This window comes from Hylaeus volcanicus, chromosome 1, assembly GCF_026283585.1.
Source record: "Hylaeus volcanicus isolate JK05 chromosome 1, UHH_iyHylVolc1.0_haploid, whole genome shotgun sequence".
Classification (NCBI taxonomy): Eukaryota; Metazoa; Arthropoda; class Insecta; order Hymenoptera; family Colletidae; genus Hylaeus; species Hylaeus volcanicus.
In genome coordinates, this window is record NC_071976.1 from 7,824,355 (window position 1) to 7,848,196 (window position 23,842).

A 23,842-nucleotide genomic window follows, 5' to 3' on the forward strand; every position below is an offset into this window, starting at 1 on the left:
TTCTTAAAATCTGTAGTTATTTGTAAATGAATTTATATTAAACGTTTTATTAATTTATCAGGTTAAATGAATATATTGTACATGATTACAATTAAAGATGAATGATGATTTAAAAAACAAAATCCTGAAATTCTTGTTGGAAACCATTTATTTGAGAGCAGTGGTTCTTAAACCTTTCAAGCTCAATTTCTAATCGGAGTCAATGAACAATTTAGGAAAAGATAATTAATTCTTAATCCATTGCACTTGAACCAATTAGGCTGTACGTTGGTAGTCACTTCCAAGGAACTTTTTCTTAAGAAGAATTCGACACAAAAAAGGAAATTTGTTAGTATTTTCAGAACTTTTGCGAATGTAATTTATTTTAATGCCTCAGCCTTCTTATTCTTTCAATTACTAAAATTGTATGCAAGTGTAATAATTATCGGTGAGAGAATGACTGTAAACATAAAATATAAAGAGAATAAAAATGATAAAATGTATGGAAATCGAACTTAGTTAACAATAAATTAAGCAATATTGTAACTGTGATATTTTGTTACCTTGTATAAATGAAAATCGCTATGAATTTATGCATTTATTACACATGATTTGCAGATTACGCGTAACCATTGTTTTAATGTCAGATACCACGTGAAAAGTCTATTCATTTTTATATCTGATTATAAAACAATGCCTAACCGACGTTGTTTATTAAAATTCATAATTACTTCGTATCGCACAATGATCAAATGAAATACTCAGTTACAGCGTACGCCAATTCTATTTTCATTTATTTTATACATTTTATACTCTCCATATTTAATGTTTCTGATCATTTTCGTCTGACAACTGTCCACATCACTTGCACAACAATTTTCCTCGCTCAATAAGGACCCACGATAAAAAAAATTGAAATATTTAAATAAATTACGTTTCCAACTGTCCAAAAAAATTCTGATCTCCATCTCCATATATGTAGTTTAAACGAATAGAAACCTAATAACGACCTTGGAAAGACGATCGCGATGAGAATGAAATGAAAAATCGGGCTTTTGATCATCGACTTTCGATGCTTTTTGTGATTTGTCTGGGCGATCATCTCTGTCACACATACACACACACACACACACACATATTGTCGATCCCTTGTACACGTCTGTGATCATGCGTCTCGCTTATACCGAGCTGACAAATCGCGACAATGTGACGTGATTCGTTATTTGCGTAACATACTCTTTCACGCCTGAAATTCGATATTTAATACTGCCATTGTGCGATGCCGCTGTTCTATTGCATAACTCGTTGACGCGTTTTGTTTACATTACGATAGCTTCGTATTTCGCAAATGTATTGTGCAATTTGCTTGTAAATATACACGTTGGCACGTACAAAGTGTTACAAGCTGTTTTCTCGAAAATTAATGGAGATATCTTCGTTTATTTCAGAGTTAAAGGGAACGGGAAGATGAATCTTTTAGCGCGAAACAAATGTTTTTGGAGTAATTGTTAGGGGAGAAAATGATATGTTAAAAATTCATGTCGTTATATTTTTAGTATTGTGTCTGTTAAATTTGTTTAAGAAGAGGGTGGTGTTTATTTTTCGTTAATTGGATAGCTCGTATAAAATTGAATAAATTTCGTTAGAAACGTTTTTTTTTTTTTAATATTGAAAGTTATATAACGTTTTACCGTTATAGTTTTATCATATATACAGGGTGGGGCAGTAACTATTAGCACCTCAGATATCTTCGAAACTCTAAGTTTCACAGAAATATTTGCTGAAATAAAATTGCACAGTACGAAGGGCGCTATTCGGTGGTGATAATAGTTTTTTTGCAGGTGGAGGTACTTCGGAAATTTGAAGGACACATCCATTTTTTTAAATGGATCGGTATGTTTTTGCTTCCGTATCACGATATAGGATCTTAAAACGAGTTCAACGACCTATTACACAAGGTCATTGAAGGTCATAGAAATGAGAGAAAGGCGATAATACTTACGGTTTTGGTAGATCAATAGAAGCCACGAGGTGATTTCAGCTTTACCTCGGGGTCAATTTTAGGGGTCATTTCAAGGTCAATTCGATTTTGTTTACAATACTGTTTACAATCCGTATGTTTACGGTCTTACACGCAGGTCTGGCAACTCGAGTGGTGGGAGTAGTTCGCTTATTGCGTCTAGAATTCAACGGTGCATTGACAGTGATGGTCATCATTTCGAACACCTACTATATATAAACATGTTTCATTTACTACCAAAACCGTAAGTATTATCGCCTTTCTCTACTTTCTACGACCTTCAATGACCTTGTGTAATAGATCGTTGAACTCGTTTTGAGATCCTCTATCGTGATACGGAAGCAAAAACATACCGATCCATTTAAAAAAATGGATGTGACCTTCAAATGTCCGAAGTACTTTCACCTGCAAAAAAAACTATTATCGCCACCGAATAGCGCCCTTCGTATTGTGCAATTTTATTTCAGCAAATATTTCTGTGATACTTATAGTTTCGAAGATATCTGAGGTGCTAATAGTTACTGCCCCACCCTGTATATTTTTGTTTCACTATTATATAGATACAAGATTTGTAATAAAACACAATGTAAAACAGGCTGATAATGACTTGGCCACTGGAGTCACGCGCACGTGACTCCCGCAGGTAAAGCGTTAAGTCTCGACGATTTCGCGCTCGGTGAACGTAATTTTCGTGATGTCACAATCAGACCAGGGGATTGTGTATCATCTGCATCGGTATGCAGAGTAAGGGACAGGACAGGCCGTCCACGGAGATAATATATGCCTTGTAAGCCTCTCACGGATAAGATAATAACGAATTTATACTCTTGCACTCGGTAATCGCATTCTGCTCCAACGCAATTCGAAGACTCTCGATAAAGTCGAGATGCCTGCCGTTCACTCGGCGTTCCACTATACACGGTAACAGACGTACACGATAACGACACGTTTGGTAGGTGATTCAGTGGCTATTTAGTCCGGAGGGTACAAAATTTTCAACTAGATAAGAATTTTGAGTAACGAATGAAAGGTAATTTCTTATTTGTTACCGATAATAAAGAGGATCAAATATTATTTTCGACAAATGCATGCACACACGTTTTTGATTACTGGTTAAACGAGGGTGCTAATGTTCACGCCTGGACAAGAATTTCGAATAAGAAAAATAAAAGATCGTCTTGCTTCTTGTCAGGTGCGATAAGCTCGTGGTTGAATTTCGCGTTCGTCGAGACGCATTCGTTTGGTTCCTTGATGACGCGACACAGCGAATTTCGTGCGGCGAACGGAGAATGATCCCAGCTCGTATCTGGCATATTTACGCTCGTGTTACTTTCCAGGCAGATTAGAAAGTGTGTTCGAAGCGATTCGCGATCGCGACGGAAATCGCGTGTTGCTTTACTCGACGCGATTCAGATTCCCGAGTCGACTGTGCATCTGTTTATCGCACGGACATTAAAGTGTTTCCATAAATGGTGTTTCTTTTTGTTATTAAAAATTCATGACATTTTTAAGGGATAGGATTTGTGTCAATGCTCTCGTAGGGGGTTGTAGATAAATGTTTGCTAGAATTTGGAAAGAATACAGAGCCAGAGATGGAAACATTTTTTGGCCGGGAAGAATAATAAGTTGACATTTCGAATTACGTCTTATAAAAATGTGTGAATTGCAATTCAAGCACAAACAGAACCCTCAAGCCTACAACATTAATCACGTACTCCAAAATATTAATAATAAACGGAAAAAGAATGTCACACTCATGGAATCTTGAACAAATGTAATAAAAAAGGCTGAAAAATTCCTGTTATTCAAATATTCGCGTACAAGTTGACATTTCCAATAAAGTTTTCTAACAACGCCTAATTCATACACCACTCCAAAGAACAAACTGAACGTGTTCGTAACAGAACGTTTGTTTTTGAGTATCGTTTGGCCAGGGGGCGACTGGTTTCTATCCAACGTTCCAAAGCGGACGGAATTGCGTCGATGGGTTGTTCGTCGTTGGTAAACATTGACGCATAAACATAATAGACGCACGAAAGCGCACATACTGAATGCAAGAGTGACAACAGCGCGAATAAAATGGACGACAGCGCGACGTTGTACAGAGTAACGAGGCGTATTCGCCGGGTATTGACGGAGGGATGATGGGACGTATCGAAAGCGGTATCTATCGATTATAGGGGCTCCTCTAAATCCGTGGGAGAGGCGGCTAGTTATTGATGCGTGCTTTCGCTGCTACGATTTGTTTCGCGTACGTTAATAACGTTGCTTACATGTTTTTCTCGCGATATTTTCCGACACGCAATAGAGCGCACGGGTCTACGATCGATTAAAAACGACGCAGAGGCAGTGCAGATATTTAACCCTCTATGGCTCCGTGTATTCATTTACATAGTGTCATATGTTCATTTATGAATTTTGTTCCGAACGTGTGCTAGAAATTCACAGTATTAATTAGCATTATATTCAACATGTTTAAAGATTTTTTTATTTTTTCAAACAATCTTTGACGTGGACTATAATTGGGGTAGTTTTAATAATAACACCTTTCATTGATAACATAATGTATAATAATGATATAAAACAATTAAATATTTAAGCAATTCGTTTTGATATTTTTGCATTAGTCTCATACCTACACTAAATGCAAGCAAGATATACGTTTAATGGAATTTTCTTTAAAAAATTCAGTTAGAACTACTGATTCTTTGTTGGATTCTGTTCTCGGTTCATTTTACTATAATTCACGACCAAAAATTGTTTTCAATTTGATAGATTGTCAAATAAATTAAAATGGATTCCAACTCGAATTGAAACGTTTAGGACTTTTAGCACCATCTTGAAATTTTTAATTTTCATTTGCACTGTTTGGATAGGCAGAGTAAATAGTATACAAATGGTAAAACTTACAATTAACACTGATTGAATTTCGAATCGTTCGAGGCAAGAGAACAGCGGTTTCCCACCACTTGTGGTATTTAATCTTCAGGAATTGCGGGATCGAATTAACGCGATAAGCTGTGGCGTTACGCTCCTTTGTTTCTGAAAATGGAGGCCCTCTTCAAGCTCGTTGTACAGCTCACAGCGATGCTATCGATCGAGTAATTCGTTGAATGTAGCCTGTAGTACATGTCGAACGTAGAATATATTTTGATCGGTTCAACTACTTCAATTAAAAATGCCAGAACTGCGAATAAAATTGTTAAGAGGTTAACAGTATTTAGAATGTTGAAAGTTGAAGTTTAGTCGCTAGAAGTCTCTAAAAAATGATCGTAATTACATGTCAATATTTTAGTGTATGTTACTCAATTACAATATACATAAATTTTAATTTTTAGTAATGTCTAAATTATTTACTTTGAATAATCGTGAATGGACACCTTAATTGATATTTAATATCAAAGACACATGCAGTAATAAATAGGAATGTCTAATACAATTTATAATACATGGAGCAAACAAATTCTGAAACCCATTTCGTTAAGTATTGAAGGAAATAGGTTTCCTCGAGTCTCTATAATACAAAGAATAAACTCTGAGCAATTAACAGGATTTCCTTCCTCCTTCTGTGGTCCAGATTCACCACCTCTTGAAGTATACACACAATTACGAATCACTTTGCATAACAAAATAGACTCATAAAATCACTCTTAACAGTTACAAACGAAGCAGTTGTTATAATTTATTAATATATTTCGAGGAACAGAACGATGATTTATATACAGTCAGTCCCACGAGTACTCCTACACTCTATTATTGAAGAAATTTGTCTGAACTAAATGATAGGTTTGATGTTTCCAAATAATTTTGTTCGTTATAAATATATACATGAATAATCTCATACTCATGTTTATTGAAGAAAATCTGAATCGAATGACAAGTTTACTGTTGCCAAATCAATGTTTCATTATATATACATGCGTAAAGATTATTCATGATCTTTTATCTGGAAACATCAAACATTCCATTTAATTTAGGCAATGTGTTTTAAATAAATATAGAAAGGAACGAATAGTTATGGGACTGACTGTACATAAATGGAAACGGTTATTTTGGAATAAAGTGAAACCCTCGGCAATTTTTCGTATCGCTGCTGTAAAATATAAAAGCGCTCGATATTCACGTGATGAATCCACCGTTCACGAGCGAAATTGCTCGCTTCGTTCAGGGCTCGGAGATTGCATGATGGCGCACAGCCGATGAAACATATCGGGACTTGATACACTAACACCGCGCGTCAGCGAGGTATCCAGCCCCTAAAATTCTTCCCAATTTTTATTGGTCTTTTCATCGACGTGCAATCATTCGCCTGTGACTTTGTCTGCCTCCTCACCGTTATTCGTCATCTCATCGAATTCCTCCGTTGGGAATCAATTTGGTGCCTGATCGTAAAAGACGGATGGTTCTCGTGCGGACGCGAGTCCCGTGATCGATTCTCTTCTACGAATACTTTCCGACAAAGTCCAGCGGGTCAGCAATCTTCCGAATCTCTTCGATTCAATGGAAGAAAAATTGAAAATGAAAATTCGAACAAAGTATAACATCGATTGCATTCCGTTTCAGAGTTGGGAATATTTTTATTCGGATCACGAATAACTTGTATAGACAAAGATTTACTCGTGGTGCACGAATAAAGCTTTGTCTGTATGGAAATTTTATTTTGGGCGAGTTTCATTTGGGTAATAAGTTATTCTTTGACTTGAGAGTGAAATGTTGTTCGTTTTTGTTGTTTGAGTATATTTTAATTGGAATAATAAAAGGGCGCGAGTAAATGTTGATTTTACAAGTATGTTTGATATTGTTTGTGATATCAAAATATGGAATGTGTTATATAAATGGTACTAAAAATCATAATATATGCAAACAGATATCGCATAAAGTTAGCATACAAATGCGAGAAGAACCACACACCAGTCAATAAACACATATTACTCATAAAAATAGGGTAAGCATGAGAGTACACACATAGGAAAAAGTTCCTACACGCACATCTTCAACACGTGCATAAGGATTCTTTTTTTACTTATATAACGTTTTATTCGAAGGGAAAAATAATCGAATAACGAATAACGTCTCGTTCAAAAGTTCTTCAATCGAGATTTTATCCAAATGAAACTTTATTTTTCACCATCAAATACACAACTAACGATTATTAATTATCCAGATAATCGAATCTTTATCTAAATAACTACCCAAATAATCTATTCGTATTCGAATAACGCCCAACTCTACCTCTCAATTTCTCATCAGCCTACGAACAGAATCGATAGAATCAAAAGTACTTTCAATCGCGACTCGAAACCACGGAACTCCTCAAAATTTAACACCGTTCTCGTTAACGTTTTTGTGTGGTTTTATCGACGAATAACCCGATTAACAGCATCCGCGTTTTCCCAAAGGAATTCATCTTCGCCACACGCGACGAAGGCTCAGGTAAGTCGAGCTGCGAACGCGCAACACGATGATGATGTTTCGATCCGCAGAGATCACGAGAGAAGCGTTCTATCCGCACGATGACTCACGCCACGGCTTGCATCATCGTTGTTACATGCACTAACCAGTGACAGGTAAAGGTGGTTTGTCATTTTCGACGATCAGTTGTGATGCGGAGGAGGTGAATCATCCAAGTATGCTCTTGTACGTTTACAACCCCCAGAGTGCTTTCTTCGCAACGATTTCTTTCTGCATCCTTGAGGGGTACATGCAATCTCAAAAATTTTCTTTCAAGATTTAAATACACACTGTACAGTACACTGTATATTCTGTACTTATTGAATTTGATACATACATATACAGTCAATCCCATAAATATTCGTACCCTCTATGTCCATTGTAGAAGTTTGACTAAATTAAATAGTTTTGATCTTACCAAATGAATTTTTCGTTATAAATATGTATATGAATAAGCTAATACATATACATATTTATATAAACATACGCTTGGAAACATCAAACTTACCATTTAATTTAAACAAATTTCTTCAATAGAGATAGTGGGTACGAATATTTATGAATTGTACTTAAAAATTGCGCCTTGTTTCGAATCAAAATGTGCATTTAAACCTTGCAAAAAAAAAAAAAATGTATATGTGTGTACCCCTTCAACACGTTCAGTGTCGCTCACGTTCACTGTTCTGAAAACTTTGGGTCAAGACAGCTTAGGATCAAGAGGCTTACGACTTTCCAGGACAAGCTAATTTCCGCTTCCAGGGACAGTGAACGCATCTATCGACCTGGAAAGTATGAGAAGATTGTCGGGTTACTCGGTACGCCCGAAGTATTTGTCACAATTTGAGAAAAAAAAGAGTTTGTCCCCCATCCCCGTCCCCATTGACTTCTCCTCATATCTAATCGCAAGCTGCATGCATCTATCGAGTTTGTACCGCTGCTGTTGGTGTAACGCATGCTTCTGGTACGTTTCTCGCCTAGGCATGTTTCGTAATGGTGTTTCCGTATGTTGCATCTATTTGTGTTGTTCGGCGTCGCGCCTTCCTTCCCTTGATCTCCCTTTCGAGATTGGCTTCGCTGCTTTTTTCCTCTCTTACGCGGGGAAACGCGTTACCTTCGACGGTGTCTATGCAAGAATTCACGAAGAATCCAAAGTCCTGGGATTTCTGGTTATCAACGTTGGGCTGTCGCTAGCCAGAAACCGTGCAATTTCGATTACATAGAATTTTTCATTGAATTTGAAATGTAAATGACTGATGACTTAGAAGTGGAGTTGATACGAAGGGATGACTGTAATCGCAGCTGGTTGGTAAGCAGAGAAATAGCGATGGCAGACTGGCAATGATAGGATCCGATCGAAATATTTTATGAAGATGAAATATTTCATGTGGATGCGATCTGTCTGACATCTCCATCTCTCTAATTATCACTTCCCGACTGCATCTGTTCTCATCGTCGGTACTTAAACATTCCAAGGACTAAGTAAATTTATAAAAGGAGCTTGCAAAGTCCCGCGAACGGTATAACCGCGTTTCTCCGAGCAATTTCACGCCACGCGACGCTCGGTGGAGTGATCAAACCATAATCGGAGATGTGTTGCCAAAAGTGTCGCCGGGTGGCGATAACGCAACGTGGGTCACTTGGAAAATGGCCCTGACGATAGCGATACCGATATGTGCGATCTGCGTGGTTGTTATGATCATTTATCATATACACATGACCAAAACGAGGCCTGGGGGCCATTTCCCTGACGACTCGCTCGAGGCGCCCGATCGACCCATCCTGGGTGGTGTCACCATCAAGGACATGCTGGAGATGACGACAAGTGGCAGTGGCTCAGGTAGGTCAAATAAAAGTTTTGCAATCTACGTGATAACGCGTGGCTTTTTTTTAATTTTTAACCCTTTCAGACTTGAACTATTACTTTTTCTCGTACTAATGTAATTTGATTTTTTGAGTTAACTTGGACTAAAATTAGTGTGGTGAAAATGAAAAAAATCCTAATAGTGTAGTTTTAGAGGAAAATTGGTCTTTCTTCGTGTGCACAAATAAGGACATCCGTCCTAAACGATAGTGTCGGTAATCTTTAAATTTTGTGTCCCCGATTGTGGACGCCAGGTCTGAAAGGGTTAAATGTTTAAGTTCGGTTGAGGCCAGATTGTCGCTCGAAGTCACTTGGTCGGCCATGAATCAAAAGTAGACAAGATTTTGGCCTAATTTCTTCTATTCAAGTGTTATAATAACGTATGCAGTGTTAACACGTTGACTGCCGCGCGAAATAAAGGGTCTTTCAATTATGAAGTAAAGGAAAGAGAAGAAATAAAAAAACTTAAAATTAAATAAAGATTTGGGAAGTTAAAATAAAAGAATTAGTGTTGAGAATGATTAAACTCGAACAAACATTATAGATAGTCTATACCATTCCTGTCCAGAGTCAGCTTCTAGAGTTGAATCGTTCTTTCTATAGTTTTTGTTTTCAGTGTAGAAAAACTGTAGCTGAGGTAGCGTTAATACGCGTGATAAATGCGTGGCCAATATGATTACTCTCGCAGAACTCCGCAACTCTACTGTTTTTTGGTGAGGATGAGCGATGGGGGAAGAAAACGACTTTAGGGGCTCAACTCGTAGACAGGTCTGGAATAGATTGTCGACGTCCAATGATACTACAGCGATAATCAAATGTCCGTTCAAGGTCGTGACAGATTTAACCCTCGATATTTCATCATTTGGTTCCCGTTTATTATTGTTCGAGGCGTTCATGAAATTCGCATTTAACATAGAGATTCGCATAGAGATCACAAGATTATAAAATATAGTATATATTGAACGATTAAAAATAGATTGCAGCTACACTAATAGTTTGCTTCATTCTTCATATATAATTTTTGTCATTTATTATGTATTTATTCAAAGAGTTCCTGGAACAAAACTTTTACAATTTTAATTATATCGTCAAAAAAAAATATAAAGTTATGGAGACCTCGTATTAACGAAGTGGGGGAGTTTTAACTGGTCTGACATAAAGAGGGAGGTGTCTTGATTCATGGTGGAGGAAAGTGTGACCTTGAGCGACAAGAATCTTTTCTCCCTGTTATAGAAATGTACTTTAAATGATATCTAAAATATTTTACAAGTTAAACAAAAATTACATCATTTCTCTCTTGTGAAAAGAAATCTCCAAGATCATTTAATATTTAGACAACAAAACATTATTATAATATTGAAATGCGGAGCGTAAATTTCGCTCACACGAGCCGTGTATCTGCAACCATACTGAATTTCTTGTTCTTCAATCCCCATCCTCTCCCAAGTAGGCCTGCCGCTCCTGGTACAGCGGAGCATAGCACGCCAGATACAACTCGTGGAGACGATCGGTAAGGGTCGCTTCGGCGAGGTCTGGCGTGGCCGTTGGAGGGGTGAGAACGTCGCAGTGAAGATCTTCAGCTCCCGCGAGGAGAGGTCTTGGTTCAGGGAGGCCGAAATTTATCAGACGGTGATGCTGAGGCACGACAATATCCTCGGATTCATCGCTGCCGATAACAAAGGTATGTAATCCCTTGATGCCATCTCCAGTTACTCCAGTTTAAGGGGTGCTCTTTTCTTTTTTGGGCCAAAAAGTAGATTATTTTTTATATTTGTATTGCTAGAGGTTTTCGAAATATACAAATATTTGAAAATACTTTGGCTGCAAAAAAATGATGAAAATTGCCTTGAAACTTGTCAAAATAAAACAGTCCCACCTTAACTCTTTGGGGTGTCACGAATTAAAAACTGCCCCACCTTTTGCTTAGTTTTAATATTCCATTAAAAATTTTTCATTCATCTAACAGTACCACGAACTTCCACTGAATATGAAATAAATTCAAGCAGAAATTTATAAAATACAAGTAAAAACACATCACTAAGTTGTGGACATTGTTCTCCTATTTAGTTTTATTTTTCGTTCTTCGATTTCTCTTTTTCTTCTGAATCACGTGTCTCGAACAGCTAAAATACAATAAAATTCCACCCTCGATCAAGGGTTGTACTCACCAGCTAACCGTGTTCAATTTAATTTTGTTCTCAGACAACGGCACCTGGACTCAATTATGGCTGATCACGGATTACTTCGAGAAGGGTTCGTTGTTCGATTATCTGAACAGATCTACCGTGGACACGAACGGCATGATCAGAATGGCGTTGTCCATCGCCACTGGACTGGCGCATCTTCACATGGAGATCGTCGGCACGCAAGGGAAGCCAGCGATCGCTCACAGGGATCTCAAGTCGAAGAACATACTCGTGAAGACCAATGGTACGTGTGCCATTGGTGACCTTGGACTGGCCGTCAGACACGACGTGATAACGGACACTGTCGATATCCAGCTCAACAACCGAGTGGGAACCAAGCGATACATGGCACCTGAGGTAAGTTATACGAAGAATGACTATCAACAATTGCATAAATACTATCAACCCTAGAAAGATCAAGTGAGACAGAGCTACAATAAACAACTTGAGGGGTATTCATTTATTTTGAGTCAAGAATAGATTTTTAAATGAAAGAGGTCTATTAATAATTCTATGGATTCGTGCATAATGCAGGAATGCATAAATCCATCAACCCTAGAAAGACCAAGTGAGGCCAAGTTACAAAACTATCTTAATAAAGGAATAAAACATACTTCTTTTGTCATATTCGAAAATTGTATCGTTTTAAAAGGAGCCCACAAAATTAATAAATCGTGCTGTATCTATTAATGAATAGAGAAATTACCCAAAGCAACATTTCTCTAAATGTTTAAGAACGTAAGATGCTTAGGTTTAGTAAGAAAACCAATAAACAAAAAAGATAAAAGGCGGCTGAGTACCAACGGTTACGTAAGCAGATAACTTAACTTCCCAGAACTTTTGAACTTTCTGAACCCCGTGTATTTTAATTAATCCGCAGTAATTATTTACTCGATAATACGAAACTCTAACTAATGCATTTGAGAAAGTAAGAATTCCTTGTAGGTCACGGAGAGCAAAGCTGAACGAAACCCGATAAGAAATTGTTACTTTTCTAAACATGTACGTAGAAGTTACATATTATCTTATTCAAACAAAATAACAAACTAGAAAGAGTTTGAGGAAATCCGTTAGATTATCAAACACGTTTTTGTCCAAATTCTTCTAATAATTGTTAATGAATAAGATGGCTTGACTTAGATTACTGTATACCTGAAGAAGACCATGAAATAATTACAAACGTTGATGTGCAAATAATTAATATAATATTTTCTATTCACAATATCTATATCTTAACAGTTGAACTTAGCGTTGACCTTAAAATAGTAACTTTTGTAAATAATTTTCCAGTTAGAAATATAAAAAACGTAGACAAGCTTCCCTTGGTCTTCAACATAACATCCCATGGGGTCTTTCTAGGGTTAACGTTCGATTTCGCAGCATGGATGAGCATGCTCGTCTTCGGAGAAAGTTGCCAGCTGGAGAGGTGGCTCCTGAGAATGGTGGGTTCTGCTTTCAGGTTCTCGAAGAGACGATAAACATGAACCACTTTGATTCCTTCAAGAGGGCTGACGTGTACGCTCTCGGGCTGATCCTCTGGGAGATCGCCAGGCGATGCAACGTCGGCGGGATCCACGACGAATATCAGTTACCGTTTTACGACTTGGTGCCTTCTGATCCAACGATCGAGGAGATGCGCAAAGTTGTGTGCACCGACAAACAGAGGCCGTCGATACCGAATCGGTGGCAGTCGATCGATGTACGTGTAAACAACCCTTTGATCGCGACTGATCGATCGCTGATCGCTCGACACGTTCATCGTTGCATTAGTTTTCCATGTCTAGGGCTGTCCTTGACGTTTCTTCAATAGTTTATTAGTTTCTTTGTAGTAAGTAGCTGTTAAGAAGTTTACAACTTCTAACAAGTGGTAGAGATTGTTTATTGTGAGTGTTTTATGAAATGTCAGAGGAGAAATGTGACGATTAACGTGTCAGCTGTCGCATCCCAGTTAACTAGGGTAACGTGATTCCTAAATAAATGAGTAACCCAGACCTAATCCAGACCTGACCCCACTCATGTTTATAAGGGACATCAAGAATTGTAACTCTCTTATTATTATGAAATTTTGCTTAAAGAAAGCCCTAGAAAATGTTAGGGGTGAGTTATCAGACATTTACAGGCCTAACCGAAGCATATTTATAAGGTACATCGTCAACTCAAATCATGTCATTGTACACTCAAATTTCAAATGAAATTTTATCTAAAGAAAAGTGATTAAGAAGTGTTAGATTTGAGTTATCTTTTACTAGCTTATATTCAGGTTCAAGGGATGGAAAGTACACTCGAAGTTGTGATACAAATTAGTTTCTGAAACTCCATGCAAACCTTGACGAAATCCTACGCTGACGCTTAATAAACGCCATCCTTTTTCACTGCACACCACGTAGCTTCGTCTACTAAACAACATTGTTTGTCTGTTGCAGGCATTGCAGGTGATGTCGAAGGTGATGAAGGAGTGTTGGTACCACAACGCGGCAGCTAGGCTAACCGCCCTTAGGATTAAAAAGTCTCTCGCCAATTACGGCGCGATGGAAGACTTGAAGTAAAAATAAAGACGTTATCGGGACGCACCAGTCCGTTCGACTGGTCGCCGGACACGACGAAGAGAATTATAGTGCCCGAAAAACACACGTGGACACTCGTGCCGTAACACTTATCGCAATAAAACTGTTCAAGTGTCGTGTTATCGCGCACCCGCGAGAAGTAGAGGTATATATAGAACGATAGAGAATCAGAAAATAATGAAAATGGGAAACTGGTACGAAACGGGAATTCTATAGCGAAGCAGAGAGCCTAACGAAAGACTGGTCGAGAAATCGAGACGACGTTCCTTTAATCGCGTTGATTTCGTCGAGTCGTGCCCTAATTTTGTGTATCAAACCCTTTACGAGATCGTGGAATTGTTCTGTGAGGTCGTGTTGTCGGTGTACTCGATGAGAATTTTTGTTTCACAACGTTTGAACGAGCAATGACTGACGGGATATACGAACAGGGTCGGCGGAGATCGGAGATGGGCGAAATTCTTTTAAGGATGTCGAATAATGAAGGACATATGAATAATTTATTGTTCGCTACTAGTTGAACAGACTTCACAATTTGTACATGAAATGTCTCTACTGCTTTTAATGATCGGAAGATGTGTCGAAGTGGAAAATGTTTGGTTTAGAAGACTCTGACATTTACATTTAGTGAATCTTTACTAGAGACAAAACATTCTTGTACATTTATAAATTTTTTAAGAATAATTCCTTAGAAGGCCATCCTCGGGTATGTTATACCTATATATTATACCTGTTTGAATTTATCTTTTTATTATTACAACAATGAAAATACACTGGAATAATTTGTCTATCTCTCTCTAAACCAGACATTGTCCTCTTGTAACATAACTCCGTATCATTAAAAGTAACGAAGATATTTTAGGTACAAAGTTTGAAAGATTCACCCCATATATCACACATTGAACAAACAAAAATCACAGTGGACCTATTCAATCGAATGAATGTCTTAAACACGTATTATTCTCAAAAAATTTTGCCCATCTCCGTTTGGAGATCTTCCAAATGGAACATTGAACTTCTGGTTGCTCGATCGATCGATCGATCCTAACCGGGAATGAGCGCGCGCGTACGCGTTCGGTTAATCGAACGGTCCACGCCTGGTCACGCGTCACACTACTGCTGTATATTTATTGATAGTAAACGATAAGGTAATGAAGTATATAAATTTATTATATAGCGACGTTTATTGAGTAATATTAACGATTAACGATAAATTTGTATATTAATATATACACACGTATAATTATGTATATTCGTTATCGGCCAAACCGATTCGATTAACTGAACTGATTTGTATTCTTTAAGAGGTTTACCAGAGGAGGTTTCCATTCCATTAATCACGATTATACGTAAAATTGGCGCAACGAACGAATCGATCGACGCTCCAGGGGATTCGCTCTCCGCCCCGCGACATTTTGATTTCGTACACCTTTGGATCAATTCAAGAGAGATTATATAGAGAAGAAAAGTCAGTGGAAAAAGCGAATAAGAGAAAAAGAGAGCACACGCCTGTTCTTCTCTAATAACGCGTGCTCATTAATCCTTAGCAGTCCAAATTTTATGATTTCAGGACAGTTCTGTCGAGTCTCACTCGACATAGGACAACAAAGGGTTAAGAAACTTTGGTGTTCCTGTTCATTTATTTGTTGAGGGTGCCTAGCTCGCGATTGGCTATAACAGCTAAAGAAACTTTAGTGGGAGAGAATACGAATTGAGAAGAAATGTCGAGAAATGTGAGTTCGTTCATCGAGTCTTAAAATTCTGATGCCCATCAAAACATAGAAACAGAGATACTTTCTCCATTTGTTCTCTCTTTCTACGCACTACCTCCACTTAGGCTCCAATGACTCTACTCTGTCTATATGATCTCTCTGATCAATCCACAAGGATGGCCTCCACGTCAGGGTTTTTTACTGTAACGTATTCTCCTCTTCTTTCTTTTTTCTACATTTTCGTCAATGTAGATTCGTCGCTACCGGTGCGCGCAGAGACTGGACCTTTTTATTCAACTTTTGTTGGGAGTATATACCGTACACCGTGTTACAAGAGAAATGCATAACTTTGTTTCTCGTTCTTTCGCGACTGCAGGATCGAGTTCGTCGATTCTGTAAACATACAGGGTAGATAGAGAGAAACCGAGCAATTGTGGTTACCGAGTACGTAAGTGGCCGAGGACAGTGAAGAACACAGACACACGTGGCTTTTGTTCGAAAGGTACCAAGATCGTACGAACGCTGACCTGAACTTTTTTTTTCTAAAAAAAAAAAGAAGAAAAGAAAACGAAAAAGAAAAAAATAAATGAATGCAACCGTTGCTTTTCGACCCCCGTGAAAGCGCAATTTTCACACGTATCACCTTTCCGGACGCTAAGTTTCTACTCGAGGTTTTTACAACAACGAAGTTTACTCCGCGACTTCCGGGCTTGATTTTTTAAACGAACCGCGTCACGTCTAATGTATACATATTGTTAGTCTGTAGACATACCCAGATGTTTTGCTCAAGACAAAATATTTTTGCGTATCGTAAATGCGCGTGTTGAAAGGCGGTGCGTCATGATAACGCGGGACTTTTCGAAGCGTGTTTCCTTTGTAACACAGGAAGGCTGAAATTGAAGGGTGCTAAGCTCAAGAATGAATGTATACGGTGTATCGCGTGATAGAGAGAGATAGATTGATTGCGTGAAACGTGGGAGAGTGTGAGACAAGACAGACTGAACTTGCGACTGAACGATATAGCGAGACTGTGTAAAAAAAGATTTAAGAAGAAACTAAAGAAAAAAAATAACTCGAGACGAAAACGAATCGACGGGGAAGAAGAAACATTGGAGAAACTATATTTTCGGGGATTTTTTCACGGATTCACGGATGAGAAGGAAGATGCGAGGAGAGATGGAATGTTGATAACGGGTGAGTTTTGATTACGAATGCGTGCTTCTCGTGAGCATTCTCAACCTTTTTTTTTTTTAAATGGTATTCCCGTAATTAATACTTTATACGTTTTTATTTGATAAGAAATGGATAATTCTGTTTGGTTATTCAAGCAAATTGTTGTTCGGGGAGAGATGTGTTTAACTGTAAATGTTTTTTATATGCCATGGTCATCTACAGGTGGAGGCTTAGTAAGTCATATCTTGGAAAAATTAATACGAATTACAGAGAATACAAAATTGGACATGATATAACACAGGATGCAAGAAAATAACAAATTCGAGAAGGCTCATAAAAGATACAGATGTATAAACATTCATAGAAACATTATTAATACGTTAGGCGTCTGTATGACGCGGTTTGAGGCACACTTATTAAAAGAAAAATCGAACTAACATCACTAAATAACACGTTTTGTTTGGTATAAAATGATTCACTAACTCAGAATACATTCTTAAGACACTATACAACGAGAATTTTCTTTGTATAACACAAACAAATTATACATCCTCGAGAATCGCGTTATATCATGATAGTCGTACCAATATTTGAACTTCAGTCTTACAAGCCAATGACTTATCTTAAGTTTGCCAATTAATATTAATAGGATCGCTATTGCTTGTATACGTACATTTAACGTCATCGTATTAGTATTATATATAATATGATATAATGATATATGTAACTGTATAATCATTATACATAATATAATGTAATATAACGATATGTGTAATGTTACATATGTAATTACACGATCATTATATAATATACGATATCATTATATGACTATATGACCTTGACAAGCTGTTCTACGAATACCATCTCGAACTAAAAACAGAATTACGTGTAACGTTTACATTTGAACACGTATCTTCCCGAATAATAACAATTTGCTGAAAATAAACGGTGGTGAACGCTAGTCGACAAGGCACGCATTCTCGAGTGTTGCGGTCTCGCGTGAGGAATAGCAGTCGTAGTCGACGGAGTTGCGTACGTGTGACGAGCTAGTTTGGCAGAGGTGGACAAAAAGCTTATCGAGACGCGAGTGTTGAATAACGAATAAAAAATAAGGAGATTTTTACGCATCGTTTGTTCCATAAAATAATAATAATAATATTAAAAAAAAAAAAAGAAAGATAAATTCCAAAGTGTAAAATTTAAATATAGTTCACGTTGAGCGAATAGAAATTTAGTCGTGTAACCGTTCGATCGAATAAACGTTGCGTGGAGATTGCTGTACAGCGTTCTTTATTCGTTATCTGTTATACGAATGAAATTTCGCCCATCTCTGGTAGTCGGGAGTGCGAGAATTTTCGTATGGTGTGTCTCTCTGCGAAGCTTGTTTGTTTTTTTGGGCGGCTTATGTTCTCGCCCCAAGGACGTTAAATCGATAACATTATGATAAGGGAGATTGTATCCTCGACGAAGTGTTTAGGCGTATCACGAGGAGGTAGATTTCGTGGTTAGAGAGCGAGCACGAAGGAACGATAGAAATGAAAATGCAGATTGCCTGAGAGAGAACCGGGAAGAAGAGAAGAGAAAGAATCTTTGTCATCCAATAGTCAACGTAAAAGTCTGCGAACTTACAATTATTATTATATAAAGGAACGGAGGGTCCTTCGAACACATAATTGTATTTTTATATTGTTTTTTACCAACTGACGTCCGACGGACGATCTACTGATTTTTCCCTTTCGTTTTCTAAACGCTCGAATCAATTCGAAACCCAGCTGCACGATCATCATAACGATTTAATCAAGCTACAATCGGTAACGACGACATGTCGTGAATATGCGATCTGGAGATGGGCAGTATTCTCGTCTAGATACAAATTTCGAATAACGAATAAAATATAGACGTTCATCTGTAACTGATTGAATGAAAATCAGAATCTGAATATAGGCAAAATTCAACAACTCTTTTTCAAGATTTAAAAACATATTTTAATGCAAGATAAAGGGTTGGCTTATAGGTCAAGTATTGAACTTTATATGTGTGTATCTTTTATTCGTCGTCTGTTATTCGAAAATAAAACATTGCCCATCTCCTTCAACAGACGATCCGTCTGAAATCATATCGAAATCTTTGAAACGATGAATGGTGTTAATAAATATATTTGTTCCTTTTCTCTCGGCGATCCCCTGATGAGATTCCACGTGATTCGTTGTTGGAACATCACCGACCACGAGACATCCACGTTTCGCGTCGCGAATATCTGCAGGTACTGCAATTCACCAAAAGACTGAGCGATCTAAATGTTCGACTAGTAGGTAACGATTAAATAATTGAAAACTGAATAGTTGTCCGCGACGCTGTCGCGGGTGTTTTTTAACCGATCAACGCTTCGCCGGGGAAACTCCTTTTTTTTCCCAACGGCGTTTTTTCTCGTACATTCCTATTACGACGTAGGTTAATTTATGATACATACATATTATATAGTTACTGCGTCGATGCGGTTTCACGGGTGTCCTCCTAGCGGCGATCGGATTGGCCCTTTTAATGCTATGTTTATTAACGCACGCAGAAGAATATTCGGAACTGCTACTTGGAAACAATTTGAAGAAACTTTGCATAAATGTTCATTTGTCCAGGATAAAAAATTATGCTATATTTTGTTGCCGCTCCTTTTTAATTTTGAAGGAACAATCACGCTTTGTAGCGTGAGTAGCGTGTAGTCAAGCATTTTATTTACATTTATGTATAAGTCTTTAATTATATTTACGTTAATATAATTAATATAATTCTTAAACTATAGAAGATATTGGTAAATGATTGAAATAAAATTTTATTCTCGATTTATAAGAAGAATCTTTAACAAATGAAGAGAGAATCAGACTTTTGTTTTGAATAATTTTTCCTTGATAATTTACAAGCCTCCATAAGAAGTACATTTTTTATTTAAAACAGCATAGTTGTAGTAATATACAGCATAATTCCTAGGTAGGACTAATTAATATGTGTGCAAGGTTTCATTAGAGTTTATCTCAGATAGTTAACAGTGTTCCCTTTTCGATCAGTGAGTAGAGTATGAACGTTGAATATGAATTTCAAAGTGTAAACGAAGATCCTACTCTCTGGGAAGAAAATGTTAGCCACTCAAGGTCACTGGGCGATTGTGCCCCCACCATTACATCTGTCTCTTTTGTCTCTGTATGTTGTATTTAAGAGACAACAAGTGGTTATTTAACATAGTATAGGATACCTCGAAAATTTCATGTTTTTGGATCTAACTAAACACTCATGGACTCAGTATCCACAAATATAAGGCACTGAAAAGAAATGAAAGTTGAGTTTAAAAGTTTGAAGTAATATTTATCGAATAAAATAATATTTTATTACAGGACAACATATTCTATAATTTACTATCCAATGTAAGTAGAAATTCTTTTAAAACTGTAAAACTAGATCCAAATATGATATTTACGTCTTTTTTAAATAAATTTTTCCTTCTTTTTCTACTAAACTTTGCAAATAAAGCCAATGTTACATACACCTACGTGCGTTAGCAATGTTTATATGTAAATTTGCGAGGGACCCTGTACAGACATATAAATTTATGAAGTGATTTATAATCTACAGAAGTGACCTTGAGCGATTAATATTATCTGCAGCGATTACAGCATCGAAAGGGTTGATGAGTAGTCAGACGCCTGCCGTGGAACTCCATCGGCGATCGTGTCCCGCAGGTATTTCCATATTACTAGTACAATTTTGTGCCAATAACAGATCGAATGTTAACTAAAGCGAGAGACCAGTAATGATAATATACAGAGTATTCTCACAAGCATACACGTACTGTTCACGTATTTACACGTTCGTCCAGGAAAAAATATCTTTGTCTCGTAAGTTTAAGTGCGTGGAGTTTACTCGCTTGGTTTGTACCCAGTGAGACGTTTCGTAAGGCATTGTAAATTGTGTGTCGCTTAACAGAAGTGTGCGGGTACTCGAACATGTATAGTTAGGATTATGAAAGATTTTTCCATGAGTTCGTTCCAGAAATGGAATAAACAGATTCAGGAATAGAAGTAGAAATCAGCGATAGTGGGGGAATCTTATGTAGTAAAGAAGTTTTGAAATATCAACGCAATTCGAGACAAAACACCCAGGTACGTGGAAGTTATGAATGTATGAGACATTTCATATGGAAGGGAATACTCAGGATTGCTAGTTTTCATTGATTGCTTTTTGAGTCGAGTCAAGGCTCGAGTTACTGACATTTTTAGGCACTCTGGGAACTTGGTGTGCGACTTTCTGTTAGTCATTTTCAAATCTGTATTGAGATACAGGTACCTTATGATTTTTATTTTCAAACCAATATTAAGGTCCAGGTACCTGACATTGTTAAGTGCTCCAGAAACTCTATATACCTGAATTATCTCATATTCAAAAATAAGTACCTGGGTAAGGTACTAGGAACTAAACAACTAAAATACTAGGACTCAGGTACCTACATCTTCCAGATACCTGCACACTATTGACTAATTCACGTCCGCTGACAAAATATCCTATATCAATGATACCTCGTTTCAATAAACTTACAACTCCGACAAAAAGATATTTCTTCCTCACGAGTGATATCATATCCACCGCCGTCACATTTCCAATGCGACGACACGTGCGTTACTCTGATCTCCGAGGTCGGTGGCGTTCAGCCGAGGTCGGAGGACATCGTCGCCTGGGTTTCGAAGCACCGAACAGTCTGACTCATATCCGACAAATGCCGAACTGCCAAATAATATATTTCAATCCCTCGATAGCTCTTCTTTGCTCCCTTTACCGTTTAAGCTCCCCCAACCTCCCCTAACTTGTACAAAACGTAAAACGAAAGAAAGGGTGTAACAATAACAAAATAATAATAATAATAATAATAAAAAAAAAATGAATAAATAAAGCGCAAAGCGTGGCGCGTTGTATACCTGCGTCGTGTTAGAGAAGCGAGAAACCTGTACCTTCGAGACGATGTTTGGCATCGTCTAGCTTTTAGTTTAAAGAAACGCGTTCGTCTTTTAAGTTTTGCGTACCAGATGATTATAACCGGTGACAGGAGAAAGATTTATACGCGTAGCTGATATTCGGGATCGTTGTGTCGTTTCCACCGCGAGTTCGCCGCGTTCATTGGCGAATCGACGACGTAGAATTTTTTTTTTTAACAATTCTGAGAATCTTCCACGACTGCGTGGATTTTATTTATGTAGATTCACGAATTTAGTAAATTATTTATTTGGTAAATGGTAGAAACGTTCGAGTATTTCGTGAAAAATGGAATTATGTATACAGAGTGAGGATTCGAAGCTTTGTACCTAAAAATCAACGGAAACATTTTAGATGCAAAGCTTAGGTCACTCTGCATATTAATCAGTTCATAGTGTAGACTTTCTATGCCGCTTTAATCCTAATTTTAATTAGAATATTATACTCGTTATTTATTCCTATCCTGGAAATCGTTACGCCACTGAACGCGTCTATACGTTTTAGAATGTTAACTGTAATTTTTAAGAGTTTAAGCGCGCCGTCGGCGTCGTTGAAACGATACAACCATACTCGTGGCTTTTAGAATTACGTTACGTAACCATATGATACATTAATCAGCAATCGCTAAATATTAGATTCGCGATACCGTTTTCTTTGAAATAATCGAATTGTTTCGCGGTGAATTAGCGTGCATCTTGCGAACGTAGATCTATTCTTGCGCGCTTCTCTTTATGTTGTGATCCTTAACGCTTTTCCGTCCGCTGGCACCAACGTGATTTTTTGGAAAATTTAGAAATTGGTACAACATTGGTAACTTGATGTCACGATCCACTTCAGAGACTTCATATTTATTTGAATATACTATTTTATATCAAACAGGTGATTAAATCTAAAATTCACGATATCACGTGTGGCGAATGGGCGGATGTGAAAGTGTTAATATGTTTATTATTACGTCATCCCACGAGTTCGTGCTACAGAAATTCCTTTTGTTTAATTAACAAAGTAGAGAAATTTTATAGTGACGATAGAGTAACTTTGCCAGAAAAATGAGAAAAGATGAATGGAAAGAGAGGGTGATTACTAGACTGTGGAAATAGCAAACCAATCATTCAATTTAGACAAATTTTTTCAACAAACATAGGGGGCACGAATACTTATGTGACTGACTGAAATCTATAAAAATATGAATTTATTATATAAACATCCATAGTCTAGTTACTACATTTTTTCATAACTATACTGTGAATATTTATGCATTTATGGCAAATGGAAATAATTAAAGAAATCTATGAAAATGTGCACAAATGCAAAAGGATATAAAATATTAACAATAATGTACATGCTAGACTATTTAGAAGATAAAACATTCATTTAAATTTCAATTTTCTTTTTGTGTCTGTGAAGTTTCTGTATTTTCATAAACATTTGCAGTTTATTCATTTAACTTAAATGTTTGGCATAGTAATTTAAACAGGAGAACAATAAATGGCACGAGCTCGTGGGGTGACCTAACGATTTTTAGCAGTTTCGTGTGATAGCAAATTTCTTTTCACGTGTCGTTCTATTAAATAATTATCTCCCATTTCAATTACCGCAGATAAGACTCGAACAATATTTTGACATTTTTAACATATTAAGAGCACAATTATTCAAGACGATTACGTAAAATTTTCATTTTGAGATTCTTTATACGTTCTTTCGAAACGTATTACACGTCTTTCTCGTGCCTCGTCAATTTTATTTCTCTTTTCGTCTTTTATAATTTTTTTTTCGTTTGTGTGTGTGCGCGTGCATTTTTTCTTTTATTGGGAGCCAACAAATGAATAATTTCCAACGAGAAAGAACGGAAATACATAATGTTCGAACTGATCGTGAACAAGTAA

General features: G+C 37.2%; 1 protein-coding gene across 7 annotated transcripts in view; it reads left to right on the plus strand.

Moving 5' to 3' along the window:
• The window catches only part of LOC128882478 (TGF-beta receptor type-1), a 55,794-nt gene extending 37,178 nt beyond the window's left edge, over nucleotides 1-18,616 (plus strand). For 6 of the 7 annotated variants that reach the window (XM_054134097.1, XM_054134103.1, XM_054134083.1 and 3 more), the window contains 5 exons: nucleotides 9,054-9,287; nucleotides 10,759-10,992; nucleotides 11,514-11,854; nucleotides 12,957-13,196; nucleotides 13,921-18,616. In XM_054134097.1, the coding sequence (XP_053990072.1) occupies nucleotides 9,054-9,287; nucleotides 10,759-10,992; nucleotides 11,514-11,854; nucleotides 12,957-13,196; nucleotides 13,921-14,043 (1,172 nt within the window). In that variant the 3' untranslated portion in view covers nucleotides 14,044-18,616. The remainder of the gene's footprint in view (nucleotides 1-9,053; nucleotides 9,288-10,758; nucleotides 10,993-11,513; nucleotides 11,855-12,956; nucleotides 13,197-13,920) is intronic. The other variant, XM_054134087.1, reaches the window with a different exon arrangement.
• The last annotated feature ends 5,226 nt before the right edge of the window (nucleotides 18,617-23,842 follow it).